Source organism: Oncorhynchus mykiss, chromosome 27 (genome assembly GCF_013265735.2).
Source record: "Oncorhynchus mykiss isolate Arlee chromosome 27, USDA_OmykA_1.1, whole genome shotgun sequence".
Classification (NCBI taxonomy): Eukaryota; Metazoa; Chordata; class Actinopteri; order Salmoniformes; family Salmonidae; genus Oncorhynchus; species Oncorhynchus mykiss.
Genome location: NC_048591.1, coordinates 25,262,447 through 25,277,009, shown reverse-complemented (window position 1 = coordinate 25,277,009; position 14,563 = coordinate 25,262,447). Strand labels below are relative to the sequence as shown.

General features: G+C 41.8%; 1 protein-coding gene across 8 annotated transcripts in view; it reads left to right on the top strand.

Annotated features, from left to right (window-relative positions):
• Positions 1-2,027: 2,027 nt before the first annotated feature.
• kirrel3b (kirre like nephrin family adhesion molecule 3b) overlaps positions 2,028-14,563 on the top strand; it is a 211,039-nt gene continuing 198,503 nt past the window's right edge. For 3 of the 8 annotated variants that reach the window (XM_036965156.1, XM_036965153.1, XM_021588217.2), the window contains exon 1: positions 2,031-2,499. In XM_036965156.1, the coding sequence (XP_036821051.1) occupies positions 2,457-2,499 (43 nt within the window). In that variant the 5' untranslated portion in view covers positions 2,031-2,456. Of the gene's footprint in view, positions 2,500-14,563 lie in introns of all 8 variants that reach the window. The other 5 variants (XM_036965155.1, XM_036965157.1, XM_036965154.1 and 2 more) reach the window with 5 other exon arrangements.

Here is a 14,563-nt window from a genome sequence, read left to right as displayed (position 1 = left end):
ATGTTTCTGTGTGGAGCCCTAACTGATGAAAAGACCACCTGTCATGGTCTTTTGATTGGATTATAGGGTAAATGCCGCATTCATGTAATCATCTTTATAAAACAGATATGAAGTCTAGACCCCATGCCTTGCTTACCATCCGTACATGAATGATCACGACATGAAGGTAATTGATCCTACTGTATGCTATTTTTGTTTTAAGAACAAATTCTTATTTTCAATGACGGCCTAGAAACAGTGGGTTAACTGCCTGTTCAGGGGCAGAACGACAGATTTGTACCTTGTCAGCTCGGGGGTTTGAACTTGCAACCTTCTGGTTACTAGTCCAACACTCTAAGCACTAGGCTACCCTGCCGCCCCTTGACTGACGATCGCTTGCTTTCTTGAATGTTTAATTATTATCACACTCATCTTCATTAGTCATGGTAGACAAGTAATCGGGAGGTCCGTGGGGCGACGCACAATTGGCCTAGCGTCGTCCGGGTTAGGGAGGGTTTGGCCGGTAGGGATATCCTTGTCTCATCGCGCACCAGCGACTCCTGTGGCGGGCCGGGCGCAGTGCGCGCTAACCAAGGTTGCCATGTGCCCAGTGTTTCCTCCGACACATTGGTGCGGCTGGCTTCCGGGTTGGATGCGCGCTGTGTTAAGAAGCAGTGCGGCTTGGTTGGGTTGTGTATCGGAGGACGCATGACTTTCAACCTTTGTCTCTCCCGAGCCCGTACGGGAGTTGTAGCGATGAGACAAGATAGTAGCTACTAAAAAACAATTGGATACCACGAAATTGTGGAGAAAAAGGGGTAGAATTCAACAACAACAAAAAAAGAATAAGAAAGAAGTTGTGGCACAGTACTGTGTCCTTCTACTAGCAGCAACGGAAGTGTATCAAGGACACAAAACAGCAAGAACTACAAAAACTGCTGCTGTTAAATATTGATTCCTGTCTTCTGTTTCTTGGAGTAGAAACAGTGATCTGTCTGAGTTTCTCATTTTGAAATCTGCCCAAACAAAAGCATTGATTGTCTGAACTAACAAACACCCAAGGTTCAAAACGACAATGAGGATTAAAAATAAACTCTCTCACAGAAGGTGGAAATTCTATAGTTTTTCTGCCTTTTCAGGCTTTCAGCTCTTTGCGTGCTCAGTCTCTGTGAACTAATATCTTTCTGCAGAGTTGTAAAAAAATAAGTTCATTTTGCCGTTTATTTCAATTCCAAAATGATATCCCAGCATCACACACACAGAAACACAAACACTGGCACATACACTCACAGTACATATCCTCATCCACACATGCACTTCCGTATACATTCCTTTTAAAGAGGCCAGTAAAAAACAATGTTATTATCGCTGAATAATTTATACAAATATAAAGAAGGTTTCCTTGACCTAGTAACCCTGTAGCGCTATCCATGCACGCTTATTTCTAGAAATATGAGACTGGGTGTAGGAAACTGGTTGAGCCAGGCAAGTTAAAAGATGAAGAAAGAATGCTCCTTTTAATATTTACAAGATGAAACAGACTTGTTAGCAAACACTGCATTAGAGGGATTTACAGCCTTTACATTAGAGCTCAATCAATGAAGGACTGCAAATCTAAATCACTCCTGATAGAAATTGCAGACTAATTAATATTATAGGACATTAGTCTTGCATTCTAATGTATGTGTTTACATTATCCTCACTGCTCTATGGGGCAAACACACTGATTCAAACCCAGATCTGATTATGTGGAATACTAGTCCCATGTTAGGAAGGAAGCCAGGACGGAAAACAGCACTTTTGTTTGTGGACGTCTGTGTTATCCACGGCCAGTGCAGCCAAAGCTGGTCTTCTTTTAATTCTAATTGGAGGAGCTGCCTTTCTGCCTGCCTCCCCTCCCATGGAAGTCCCAGTTCAAAGAGATTTGAGCGAGCTGATTCTCCCAGCCGGACCTGCTCAGGCACAGGCTCCGACACAGGCACTGAGACAGCCAGGCAGGCAGAGAGAAAGAGACAGAAGAGAAAGAGAGTGGGAGCTGGAGGGAGGAGTCTTATTGTGGAGCCTTACTAGGCGCCTCTACTGGGTGAGTGATTGGGCGAGAGAGTGAGAGAGAGAGAGCGTGAGAGAGAGGGAGAGAAGGGAGGGGTACGAGTAGAGACACTGGAACGGCAGTGAGACCGAGCAAGTGTACGAGCGAGAGAACACGAGAGAGCTCACACTGAGAGAGTCTACACATCAACAGGAGAGCAAAGCAAAGCTGACCACTGTCCACAAGAGTGACATAGAGAGAAGGAGAGAGAGAAGAAGAAAAGGAGGAGAAGAAGAGAGGAAAAAAGGAAAGAAGGGAGATCATTGAGGGACTGTAGCACTCATCCAGAAGTGCACAGAAGAGCACTGTTGTGTGTGTGTGTGTGCCAACATCAATTTCACACACTCGTCCACTGTGTTTCAGAGGTTCACCCGCTTCCTCTCCAGTCATGATCCCCTGGGTTGTTGTGTTACTGTGGATCTCCGGAAATGGTAAGTCAACTGGCTATGGTCCTCTTATCCACTGCATTTGTCTAGTATCTTTCTGTTATTATCTGTGTTAGTTGGTGACTGCATGTGAATCTTGAGCATTTTACCTGAAGTAGTCTTTGGTGTAAGCTGTCAGACCTGATGCTGTCAGATGTATCTAATTTTGCCTCAATGATATGTCACTGTGCTATATGGGGAAGAAACTGGTGGATAATAACGGAATACTTGTGTTTATAGCTGTTAACATTTGTAGCCGGTGCTATCCTATCTCAGGAGTTCATCATGGCTTGTGCCGATTCAGACTGAATAACCTCATCAGACAAGCTCCTCTGAGTGTTCACATCCCAGCTTGGCGAAGCGTTCGCTCCCCGTGACTCACATTATTTTGAACCTACGACCATGTCTTTGCTGGGGATGTGCCGGGCGTTGGTCAAGACCACAGTGGACCACAGAGAATATAGAGCACTCTGACCAACACAATCGCCTTGGACTAAATATGCAGGTGATTTCATTCTTAGACAGTGTATTAGAAATGAAGATGGATGGATTGGTTGTTTCCCCTACTTGCCAGCAGGTGGTTGTCTTTGGAAAACAATGTAACTCTCGCTGTCAGTAATCTGTGAGAAATCTGTAAACTTCACTATGTCGGGTGTGTGAGATGTGGCTGGTCTGAGGGCAGGTAGAGAGTAGATGGAGTGTGTTTGTTCCTCCGTGGTCACTAAGAGAGTAGAGGGAGTGTGTTTACTCCTCTGTGGTCACTAAGAGTAGGGAGAGTGTGTGTCAGTGGAGTCTACTCACAGGAAGAAGGGGAGGACCATACTCCTCAGTGAATTTCATAAAAAATACAATTAGCCAAACATTAAATATATTCACATGTCACCAAATAATTGATTAAAACAATGTTTTGCAATGAAGGTCTACAGTAGCTTCACCAGCACTCTGTAGGGTAGCACCATGGTGTAGCCGAAGGACAGCTAGCTTTTGTCCTCCTCTGGGTACATTAACTTCAGGACAAAACCTAGGAGGCTCATGGTTCTCAGTCCTTTCCATAAACTTACACAGTAATTATGACAGCTTCCGGAGGACGTCCTCCAACCTATCAGAGCTCTTGCAGCATCAAGTGACATGTTGTCCACCCAATCAAAATATCAGAGAATGAATCTAGAACTGAAAGCATAAGCTACCACTAGCACTGCAGTGCATAAAATGTGGTGAGTAGTTGACTTAAAGAGGTAGCAATACAGCAGTTGAACAGTTTTGAACAAATTGATTTATTTTCAAATTAGGGAGAAGCGCGCGAGAGAGAGCTAGCTATATTTGGTTGTACATTTTTTTACTTTCACCTTCACTTAGCTAGAGAATGCAGCTAGCTAGTTTAGACTACTTGAACATCCGGCTCAAACAGAGAGGGATGTTATGTTAGCTAGCTGCCTATGGCTATCCAACACTGGAACTCTTCCAAGTCAAGGTAAGCTTTTGGTTTTATCAATTTATTGCCACTGGGGCCCACCGGTGTAACTGCTTTCTGACTGTACTGCATGACTGTAGCTAGCAGGTTTACTAGCGTGTTAGTTCTAGTAACTGACTATGACGTGACAACGATGTAGCTGTGTGTGGCAGTTATAGCGGTCATGATATGAAGGTTTGGCTTGGAAAGGTTATTTTGCCTGGTCACAGACAGCTGATGTGTTGTGCGCTGAAGTCCACAAGCGATGGAAAAATCTTGAGAGGAGGAGAGCGTGTAGATAGTTGCGAGAATATTTATATATACAACAAGCAAATTGATCACGCTGCTATGAAAGTGAACTGTGTTTGTGTGTGATCATTCTGACAATTCAGATTTATTTTTTATTTTTATATTTTTATAGACGTTTCTTAAATGGAATCAAACAGAATGAAACGGGTAAAAAAATACCTGAATTTGTTCAATAGAAAATCACTTTTGCAACTGTTTCTCCCTAGATTCTCGTTTCTCGCCTAGCAGGCGAGAGTGTGCAAGGCGGTATTGAATGTGTGACTGTCTGTCACCTTGATTACTCAAAATTATCTACATAGGTAAACTTTCATTCATACGCTAGGTTGTAGCAACCTCATGATGTGTACAGGGAAAACTTCAGTATCATCTAGTAGCCTAAACCTATGGATGTTACATTGAACTGGGTGAATGGAACATGAATGACTGTCATCATGCTGTAATAGAAATAAGGCCATGCTCATAAAAACAATTAATAATCCTCCCTCTTCTTAAACGGCACCGACCGCCACTGGTGTGTTAGCTCCTACATGGTCATGGTAACTGACCCACAAAGGGAGCAGGAGCTCATCCCAGAGTGTGTCAGGGTCAGCGGAGCTGTCACAGCTTATTTTCAAAGTTTGACCCCTCACGCTGGGCAGCCATCTAAGCAGGGTTCTGTCCCTCAGCTCTCTCAGTGTGTGTGTGCGTTTGTGTGTGTGTGTGTGTGCGTGTCAGATATAGAGAGAGGCATAACCTTTTGTTCAAAATCATCGAGAGAAAGAGGAAACCAAGTCTTTCTAGTTTGTGTCACAATGAACTGAATCTGACAGCTTTGAGGTTGGAACATTTACAGCGGAGGTCGTTATCAACGCTTCATTTGTTTTCCAGAATTGTATTTTCCCTTGTTCTCTAGATCACATAGAGAGAAATCAGGTAAATAATTCAAATGATAGAAAAGGTCAAGCTTGTTTTCGCTTTCAAAAACATTCTATTGTACCCTTTTCAATGTCTAGAAATGATGTATGCATATGTTCAAGTGGCAAAAAAATATGTTCGGATGCACTTACACAACCCACTAATTTAACGTTGACTATGGTACTAAAGCTGTTAATATTGCTCTCAGTACTGCTGGTTCATACATAACATCTGAGGAGGTTGTCTGTTGTTGTATCTGTTTTTATGCTTGTGTAAGTGTATCCTGGGATGTTGACACTAACATACTGGTGTCCTGTGAAGTAGTTTGAAAGTACGTAGTAGCTATAGAGACTGTATTCCACAGTTGATGGTTATTTCTTCATGACCAGATGTTTTTTTTCTGAGATCATTGTACTATGGAAATAAGTTTAAATTGCACACGTTGAGACTGTAACATTAGGTGTCTGCCTAATTTGTGTCCTTCACTGCATGTTCAAAATGACTGCCTCAAGCTATTTATTCTCCTTTAAGCTAAGAAGCTGACAATTTACAAACTACCTGATGATGATAGCCTACCTGCTGAAATACCATATAGACAGATTGTACATTCCAATCACATCGCTGCATAGATCTCCATACATCAGCTCTGTGTGCCCAGGTATTTTACCGGCATGATATTTTATTTCCCTCATTACAGGTGATGCTTTCAGTTCTGGGAAAAACAACTAAAAACCAACCAGCACATATCTCAGATAATGCAGACAAGAGCGAGATTGCTCTGCAATTCAGCTGTTTGTTATTACCATAATATAAAATAATATAAGCCCTGGCAGGTAAACAGGAGATAACAACCTGCTTCTATTTGCCTTTTGCCCATCTCTGGTAGAGAACACGTCACCCTGTTGCTAATTCTAGTTTTACAAATTGTTACTCGGTTTATGTCGCCAGCTACTGTCAGCAGAAAACATGAGAAACCTATCTATTTTATAAAGAAGGGACGGAGGGAATTGTGAGGCCAAGACTAGAGAGAGAGAGAGAGAGAGAGAGAGAGAGAGGTTCTGCTGATCTCAATCCTGCCTGTACTATTTGTAAGTCACCTTTTCTTCCCCCATTCCATGGCACTCGCCTGGTCCGCAACTGACGAAGTGAGCCAGGAGGACACGATGTGAGCCAGGAGGACACGATGTGAGCCGGGAGGATCCTGAAAGAATGTCCCCAAAGAAGGCAGTCAATGCAGGCAAAACCTATCCCAAGACGTAGTCTGTCTCTCTCATTCCCTCTCTCTTTCTCTCTCTTCCCCTCTATCCCTGGCTCTCTTGTGTGGTACAGTGTGATTGAACACCATCTCTGCTGTCAGGGAAATGGTGCTGGAATTTCTGAGTACAGAAAGTCCCTGTGGAGGGAGCCTATTTAAGAATAGAGTCTTGTACTGGATGTGACCATCCCTGTGGCAGACTGGAACCGAAAAACCACACAGAGGTATATGGAGTGACTCTCTCTCTCAAACTAGACCCAGATTGCTGGCCTCCTTATTAAATCCATCAGCAAACTGTCCAGTGGTTCCTTGGATGGTACTTATAGGCAACACGTCTAATCATTCTGCTGGCCTCAGATTTGCACACTGGGGGCAGTGCAGCATAGCAATGGACTCCATTTCTCTCTCTCTCCTTCTCCCACTCCATCTTCTGGCTTCCTCCCTCCTTCCCAGCTCACAAGCACACTCCTAGACCTCCTAGTGCTAAGTCACCACCCTGCCATGACACTAAGCTGTTTCTTAACCCTGGAAAGAAGGTCTTAGCACACCACAAACCTCTATTTCATTTGCTGCTGTCTGTTAACCGTCTGCCTATTCTGAACCTAAACCCGCTTTTCACGGAACACGAGCTTTGATACCAAATTCCTAATAGCTTCATAATTAAATGTCAACACAATGTCATGTTTGGTTTTTGAGATTTTGGAATAAATCTCTTTGCTTCTTTAAAAGAGAACCCCCCCCCCCCCCCATCACATTTCACAATACAAATCATCCCAAAATGACATTGGCCAATTTTGTCTCCATTTCATTGCGTCATTCTGCATTCTAAGTAGTTATTTGTAAATAATGCATGTGTTAAACCCCTTGTAAATGCATGGATTATGACACAATAATCCAATTGTAATTAATAGATTTAGCTATTTCAACCACAAGCTAAAACAAATTATTATTATTTTTTTCCATATGCTTTCAAACTCCCTCCTTTGCTCATCATATGTACTTTCTCACACAGCTCCTGCTGTGGTCTACCTTCCTGTTGTCTGTGGTCAAACATGGTGGCTAAGAAGATAGAAGATATACCATGTGTCCTTCCTATATCTTAACTCTTCACTCGCTCTTCATTGACGGCACATGCTGTAAGGACATTAACCTTTGCCAGGTCACGTCTCCACAGGAGATTGATATTGATGTCCTCCATTGGGGTGTGACGTTGTAAGCCAACCTTTGTTTCCTTGTTTGTGCTTTGTGCACCATCGAGGCTAGCGTCATAAGTCACCTCAGTCGCCCATGACCCCTGCTGATTTCCGTGTCATGCTAGATTAAGCCTAATCCAATCCAGCCTGACGTTTCCCAAAGGATATTTCTGGTAGTAAACATATGAATAAATAATCAGAAGCTGTCTCTAGAAAGCTTTGGCTCTTGGTCCCAGTGGTTAGCAATGGATATGTCTTCAAAGGGGTCATTTGACAAAATGTTATTTTCAAGAATATCAGATAAAGTGGGTTTATGCTGGGTTTATATGGGTTTATGCTGGGTCAATAGACCATTTTTAGTTGATTTTTGCATTCAGAGTAAATGGCATTGTTTTTGTTTTTTAACATTCATTGATGATTGATAATAGGTTATGGCTTTTGTTACAATTTGATTAGAGTAATTAGATCATTGAGTTACCGTTTAATTAAAGCTATTGCATTTTAATCAGCTGTTGTCTGTGTAGTTAATTGTAGTGCATCATGTATCTTTATGCTTGCATCATAGGCCTTTAGCAGACACAAACAAGTAAGTAAGAGATCAATTCAGAGACGTAATTTTCCCTTCATATTTTTTTATTACCTTTATTTAACTAGGCAAGTCAATTAAGAACAAATTCTTATTTTCAATGTTAGCCTAGGAACAGTGAGTTAACTGCCTTGTTCAGGAGCAGCACAGCAGAATTTTACCTTGTCAGCTCGGGGATTCGATCTTTCAACCTTTATGGTTATTAGTCCAACGCTCTAACCACTAGGCTAGCTGCTGCCTAGTGTATCTGACTGCTTCATCCGATTAAATGGACGGAATCTCTTCAAGTCGGATTCCGGTCAGGGAGGAAAGGAAAATGATTAGTTTGGAACCTATTCTTCCAAACCAGGCAATGATCCACTTCCACGTAAGCAGTGTTTACTGGAGTTCATTACAATTCACCAATGGCATTACTGTTCTTAAGTGTACTCCAAAGACCACCTACCTACCATTCAGAATGACATACTCCAATATGCACTCCAACCCCCACCCCCGCCTTCTCTCCCTCTCTGAGACTTTGCTCTTGGATCTCATTCCTAGGGGATGAATTTATCCAGATTGGAGCACTCTTGGCAAAAGGGCATTATCCTGGATTACGTGTCTGCTGGGCATAATGTTAAGTAATTCAACCAGATGCTGTTGTGATCATGAGGTCACCTGTGGAGTGAGGGTTAGCACCAACCCACACTCCTCTGCCCCACCCTCTCCCCTATTCCACCTCTTTCCTTGAAGACATAGGGCAGCACCCTACTTGGCCTGTCTGCCTTTCATAAGGAGTGTTAGGATACAGGGAGATGGCAGAAGGGGGAAGACGGGCACACTGGGCGGCAGCTGCCTTCTCTGAGCACAGTCGGGATTTTTTTGACAGATTAAAGAGGGGATTAATGGGTTCTAAATTGCAGCCTAATGCACAGGAAACAACAGGCGATGTTATTCCCTCTCAGTGGGAGCCGAGTGCAGCGGCTTGGCAGGGGAGGTCAACAGAGCCGGAGTAAGGCGGGTCGTACACCACGCTTCTGTTCCGGCAGTGTTTTTCTGTCACAGCTGGTAAAAAGTGCCTACCAGTGCCTACCTCCTTGTTCCTGTGCAGGGGGTTGCCGGGCGGAGAAAAGGGGTGGGAAGGAGGTAGTATAGTGGAAGTAATGCTATAACTTTAGCTTGGTAATCAGTTGCTAATAAGGATCTGACCCTTTTTTTAAATGTTGACCTAAAATGACATGTAGGAGAAAATAACACATTAGATCTGGTAAAAGATAATACAAACAAAAAAACGTGTGTTTTCTATTTTTTTTCTCCATCATATTTGAAATGCAAGAGAAAGCCCATAATATAATATTGCAGTTTAGGCACTATTTAGATTTTGGCCACTAGATGGCAGCAGTGTGTGTGCAAAGTTTCAGATTGATCCAGTGAAGCATTGCAATACTGGACAATATTTTGTATCAAGTCTGCCCAAATGTGCCGAATTGGTCAGTTTATATATTTTCAAGTACATAACTATAGAGAACATACAAAAATTATATGGTAATACAAAATGTAAGTTTACACACTCCCAGGAATATCATACATGATGGTTAATTAGCATATACACTAACTTTCACACATCTAAATGGCCGGGCGGGGTGGGTGGGGAGCCAGAGACAGCAGGGGTTCAAACTGTAGAAGCCAGTTCCTACATTTGAATGTAAAAATAGATTTTATCAAACAAAACTATTCCACATTTTATCTCTGGGACTCTCAGGATGACAAATCAGAGCAAGACTACTGAATGTAAGTACATTATTTACCTTCAGAGGTGAATGTATCAAACCAGTTGCCGTGCTAAAAGTTTTTTGTTGTTGTGCACTCTCCTCAAACAATAGCCTGGTATTTTTTAACTGTAATAGCTACTGTAAATTGGACAGTGCAGTTAGATTAACAAGAATTGAAGCTATCTGCCCATATAAGACATGTCTATGCCCTGGAAAGTTTGCTGTTACTTACAATGTCATGCTAATCACATTAGCGCACATTAGCACAAGCATCCCTGTATAGGGACACCGATCCCGAATAGGTTATTAACTTGATTTCCTCCCCTTTAGTAAAGAGACATTTCTTTCAATTATATAGTTTAGCATGTATCGTATCGAAAATGTGTGCAGATATGATCAGCTTGACACTATACACTGCATTTTAGGATTCAGAGCACTGTTTCTATTGATTTATAAATGGCACATAATAGTGCCATTCAATCCACTTTGTAGAGTTCAAAAATGATAGTTCTAATGTGTTATAGTTGTCTTTTATGTTCTTGAGAACTCCTGATTTTGCCTCAAAATAACAATCCACATATGTATTTTCACGCCTCGGCTCCATTCGCTGCCCATTTCTATTTCAGAGTGGGAAAAAAGCTGCTCCCCGCATCAATATTGTTATCAGGGCAGATCGGGAGTCATTACCTTGGGTAAATTGCATGCCATCCTATTCACTGCCTACTGCTGCCAATATAATGTTGTGTATCCTGGAAGTGGCTGAAGCATTTGTGAGTAAGCCACCTAGCAAATACATTGACAGGATTGTTACAGGCCATGTTGGAGGGAGGATGGAAGATGCATTTGGTGTTTCGGCACAGGAGGCACTTGAGGAATTGGGTTTCTGATCTGATAACAGCTTTGTGTTTTGTGGGAAGTTTCTGGGACAACCCAATATTACACCTGGATGAACTCGGCTGTCTCTACCTCCCTCTCTTCCGCCTTCCATTTCTCTCTCTCTGTTCTCCCTCTCTCATGCCAGTGTTACCTACCAGAGATGGAAATGTCTTTTAAATTGGCCGATGCAAGTTAGCCGTATGTGTTTGTTCTGTGTGTATCGGTATGCTTGTTAGCGCATGTGTGTGTATGTGTGTCGGAGTTGCAGGTGTACGGTTGTGCAACGCCAATTACGCCTGCAAGCCTTGTGTGGCAATATATACTGAGCAAACATATAAACGCAACATGAAACATTTTTGTCCTATGTTTCATGAGCTGAAACAAAAGATCCCAGAAATGTTGCATACGCACTAAAACCTTATTTCTATCATATTTTGTGCACAAATTAGTTTACATCCCTGTTAGTGAGCATTTATCTTTGCCAGGAAGCTGATTAAACAGCATGATCATTACACAGGTGTACATTGTGCTGGGGACAATAAAAGGTCACTCTAAAATGTGCAGTTTTGTCACACGACACATTGCCATAGATGTTTCAAGTTTTGATGGAGCGTGCAATTGGCATGCTGACTGCAGGAATGTCCACCAGAGCTGTTGCCAGAGAATTGAATGTTCATTACTCTACCATAAGCCGTCTCTAACATTGATTTAGAGAATTTGGAACCAGCCTCAGAACGCAGACCGCAAACTTCTTCACCTACGGGATCGTCTGAAACCAGCCATCCGGACAGCTGATGAAACTGATAATTATTTCTGTCTGCAAAAAAGCCATTTTGTGAGATAAACTAATTCTTATTGCCTGGGCATGGCTCCACAGCGGGCGGGCCTATGCCCTCCCAGGCCCAACCATGGCTGTGCCCCTGCCCAGTCATATGAAATCCATAGACTAGGACCTAATTAATTCATTTCAATTGACTGATGTACTTAACTGTAATTTAGCTGAAATTGTTCAATGTTACGTTTATATTTTTGTTCAGTATACATGCAAATTAGCCTTTTGACTTGTATATGGGGAATCAGGAAAGAAAGGAGCGCCTTGCAAACTCAACTGTGGTTAAATATGTGTGTGCTTCCCTGCCAGTACAACACACATGCATCTATCTGGAAACAACAGAACAGCGGCAATATATAGCTCGCTTCTCCCAGTGATGCCTTGCGGCGGACAGCATTGACAGCAGGTGATGGCATCCGATAGAACATGGGGGTCATGGGGGTCTGGATATGGTTAACAGATAGAGCCCTTCTGTAATGTTCCCCTGGCACTATTGGCTCATTGGAGTATGCCCAACTCATTCCTGCTCAGTCGGGGTCAATTCAACTGGATTATACTTTTTTAAACTAGAGGCCGCTGGGAACAGAGTTGTCTGTGGGAACCAGGCATACAGTAATTGTTAAGAGAGGCTCTATTCTTTGGGCAACTATTTAATCCAGCACTGATCAAGAAAAATGTTTTATTCAGCAAAGCACATCAGACACAACAGCTTTCACTGAACTTTTTCTTCATTCTAAACTTTTTAAATCTGTGGGCTATGTAAGCTTTGTCAATCAGGAGGCCTAATAGTGTCAGGCCTCATCCCCTTCATCAGTCTGTTGATGTGGATAGTATTTCACTAGCTGCCAAACGGGGGGTTGAGCCACCTGCTTGTCCTACTAAGACAATTAGGAAATTGAGGGAGAGGCCATTCAGTAGTCATGATCAGAAGGCTGGTATTAGAGCTAGACAGAGCCGCCCATCTACCATCTCCAACTAACGGTGGCATGATGCCAGTTTTCTTCCAGCCTAATTAGCATGTTTGTTGAAGGAAATGTAGGAGCGTTTGACACCAGGCTTAGGAAACGATGGAGCGCTTGGTTGGTGCTTAGACAGAAATATCCAATTGGCCCCCAGACAAGCCTCTACTGTAAGGCCTGTGGCTCTGTGTCATTATGGAGTTGTTTACCATCCCACTCCGTCCTCATCAGTTGTTTCCTCGAGTTACCAAAGAGCAATATGCCAATGCATATGCCTCCCATTCACAATATGTCCTTTGGTGGGCGCTACTGAGTAGAACACTGCTGCTTGAATATTGTGGTTGGGGGGTGATCTTCTGGAGTATGTATCCAAGTTTGAATCCATCTCACACTGAACATTAATACAACCCATCACACTCAAGGTCCCATATCGATTGAGAGTCTCTCTGATGTCTCTGATACGAATTAGCTTGTATTCACTGAGTCCTCTCCACATGGAACAAAGAGGTCTATTTTTACATGCAGTAATAACTGGTTTTCAGACTCAGGATCAGCTATAAGTAATCAAAACATATTATGTCTCAGCCCCATCCTATACTTTATATGATTTGTCTCTCTTCATCTTCCTCTAAGTCCTTATTTTATCGCCATGCCACTTTAAGGGGGTTTCAGAAATGAGTAAGTGTAAACAATGGAAATTAAACATTGTAAACATTGTGAAAGTGTAAACATTGGAAATTAAACTGTAATTAATTAATTAATTGGAGTTGGTATTCATATTTCTTTAAGGATTTGTAGCTTCAAGAGCACTTTTCACACCACTCTCTTTTTGTATTTGGAGCTGGAGTCCAAGTGCAATTTAATATTGTGTAGATAATTTTTTGCCAGGCCCAGGCGAAAAAAATGGTTAATTCACGATCGAGCGGTTAAATGATTTGCTATCCTTTCAAATCTGTTGGCAGGGCTTTCAATCTGGCAGGCCTCCCGGGTGAATTGACAGTGGTCATTGCTCAATCCCTAGGGGACATTAGTGCAAATCACAGAGGCACACCAGAGTCATCGCAGTTCGCCCCTTTCCCTTGGCCAGCACCCAATGCTAAATAGCAGTGCTCACTCTGGCTAACAATACTGGGCAAGGAGACTACCCTTAAACCTGATTTAATTATAACGCCTCAAAACAGGCCTGGCTCTAACACTGAGCGAGACCAAACAAAACATTGAAGGAGGAAGACCTAAGCGTAGGCAGAGAGAAGGGTCGTCCATTATTATTATTTATTTTTATTTTTTTTAATATATTTTTTTACAGGGTAGATCAGCTTTAATATTGCAGATAGATTGTAGCTTCCATCAATGTAATTGTCTGCATCACTTCCAATCCCCCATATATTATTTTGCAAATATATATATATATATATATATATATATATATATATATATATATACCATATATGTAGGTATATATATATATATATATATATATATATATATATATATATATATATATATATATATATATATATATATATATATATATATACCGTATATATATATATATACCGTATATATATATATACCATATATATATATATATATATATATATATATACCTACATATATATACATACACATATAAATACATATACATATATGTATCTTTAAAAAAATAGATATTTCCTTTATTACCCTCCAACCCTACCGGGTTCGTCCATTATTTCCTGTGTAAGGGGAAGTGAAGGGACACAGAGGATGCTCCGGCAGGCCGATGATAAACAGACTCTATGTCAGAGATTGGATTAGAGGGATAGAGAAAACTTAAAAGCAGAGTGCAGTTTACTGTAGCCTTATCTAAAGTGATAATGTTACCACAGACAGATGAGTGCAATGACGGATGAGTGGATGGTAGCTCTTATACAAGATATAACAATGGGCCAGATAGCTTGGTGGATATGCAACAACTGCACTTCT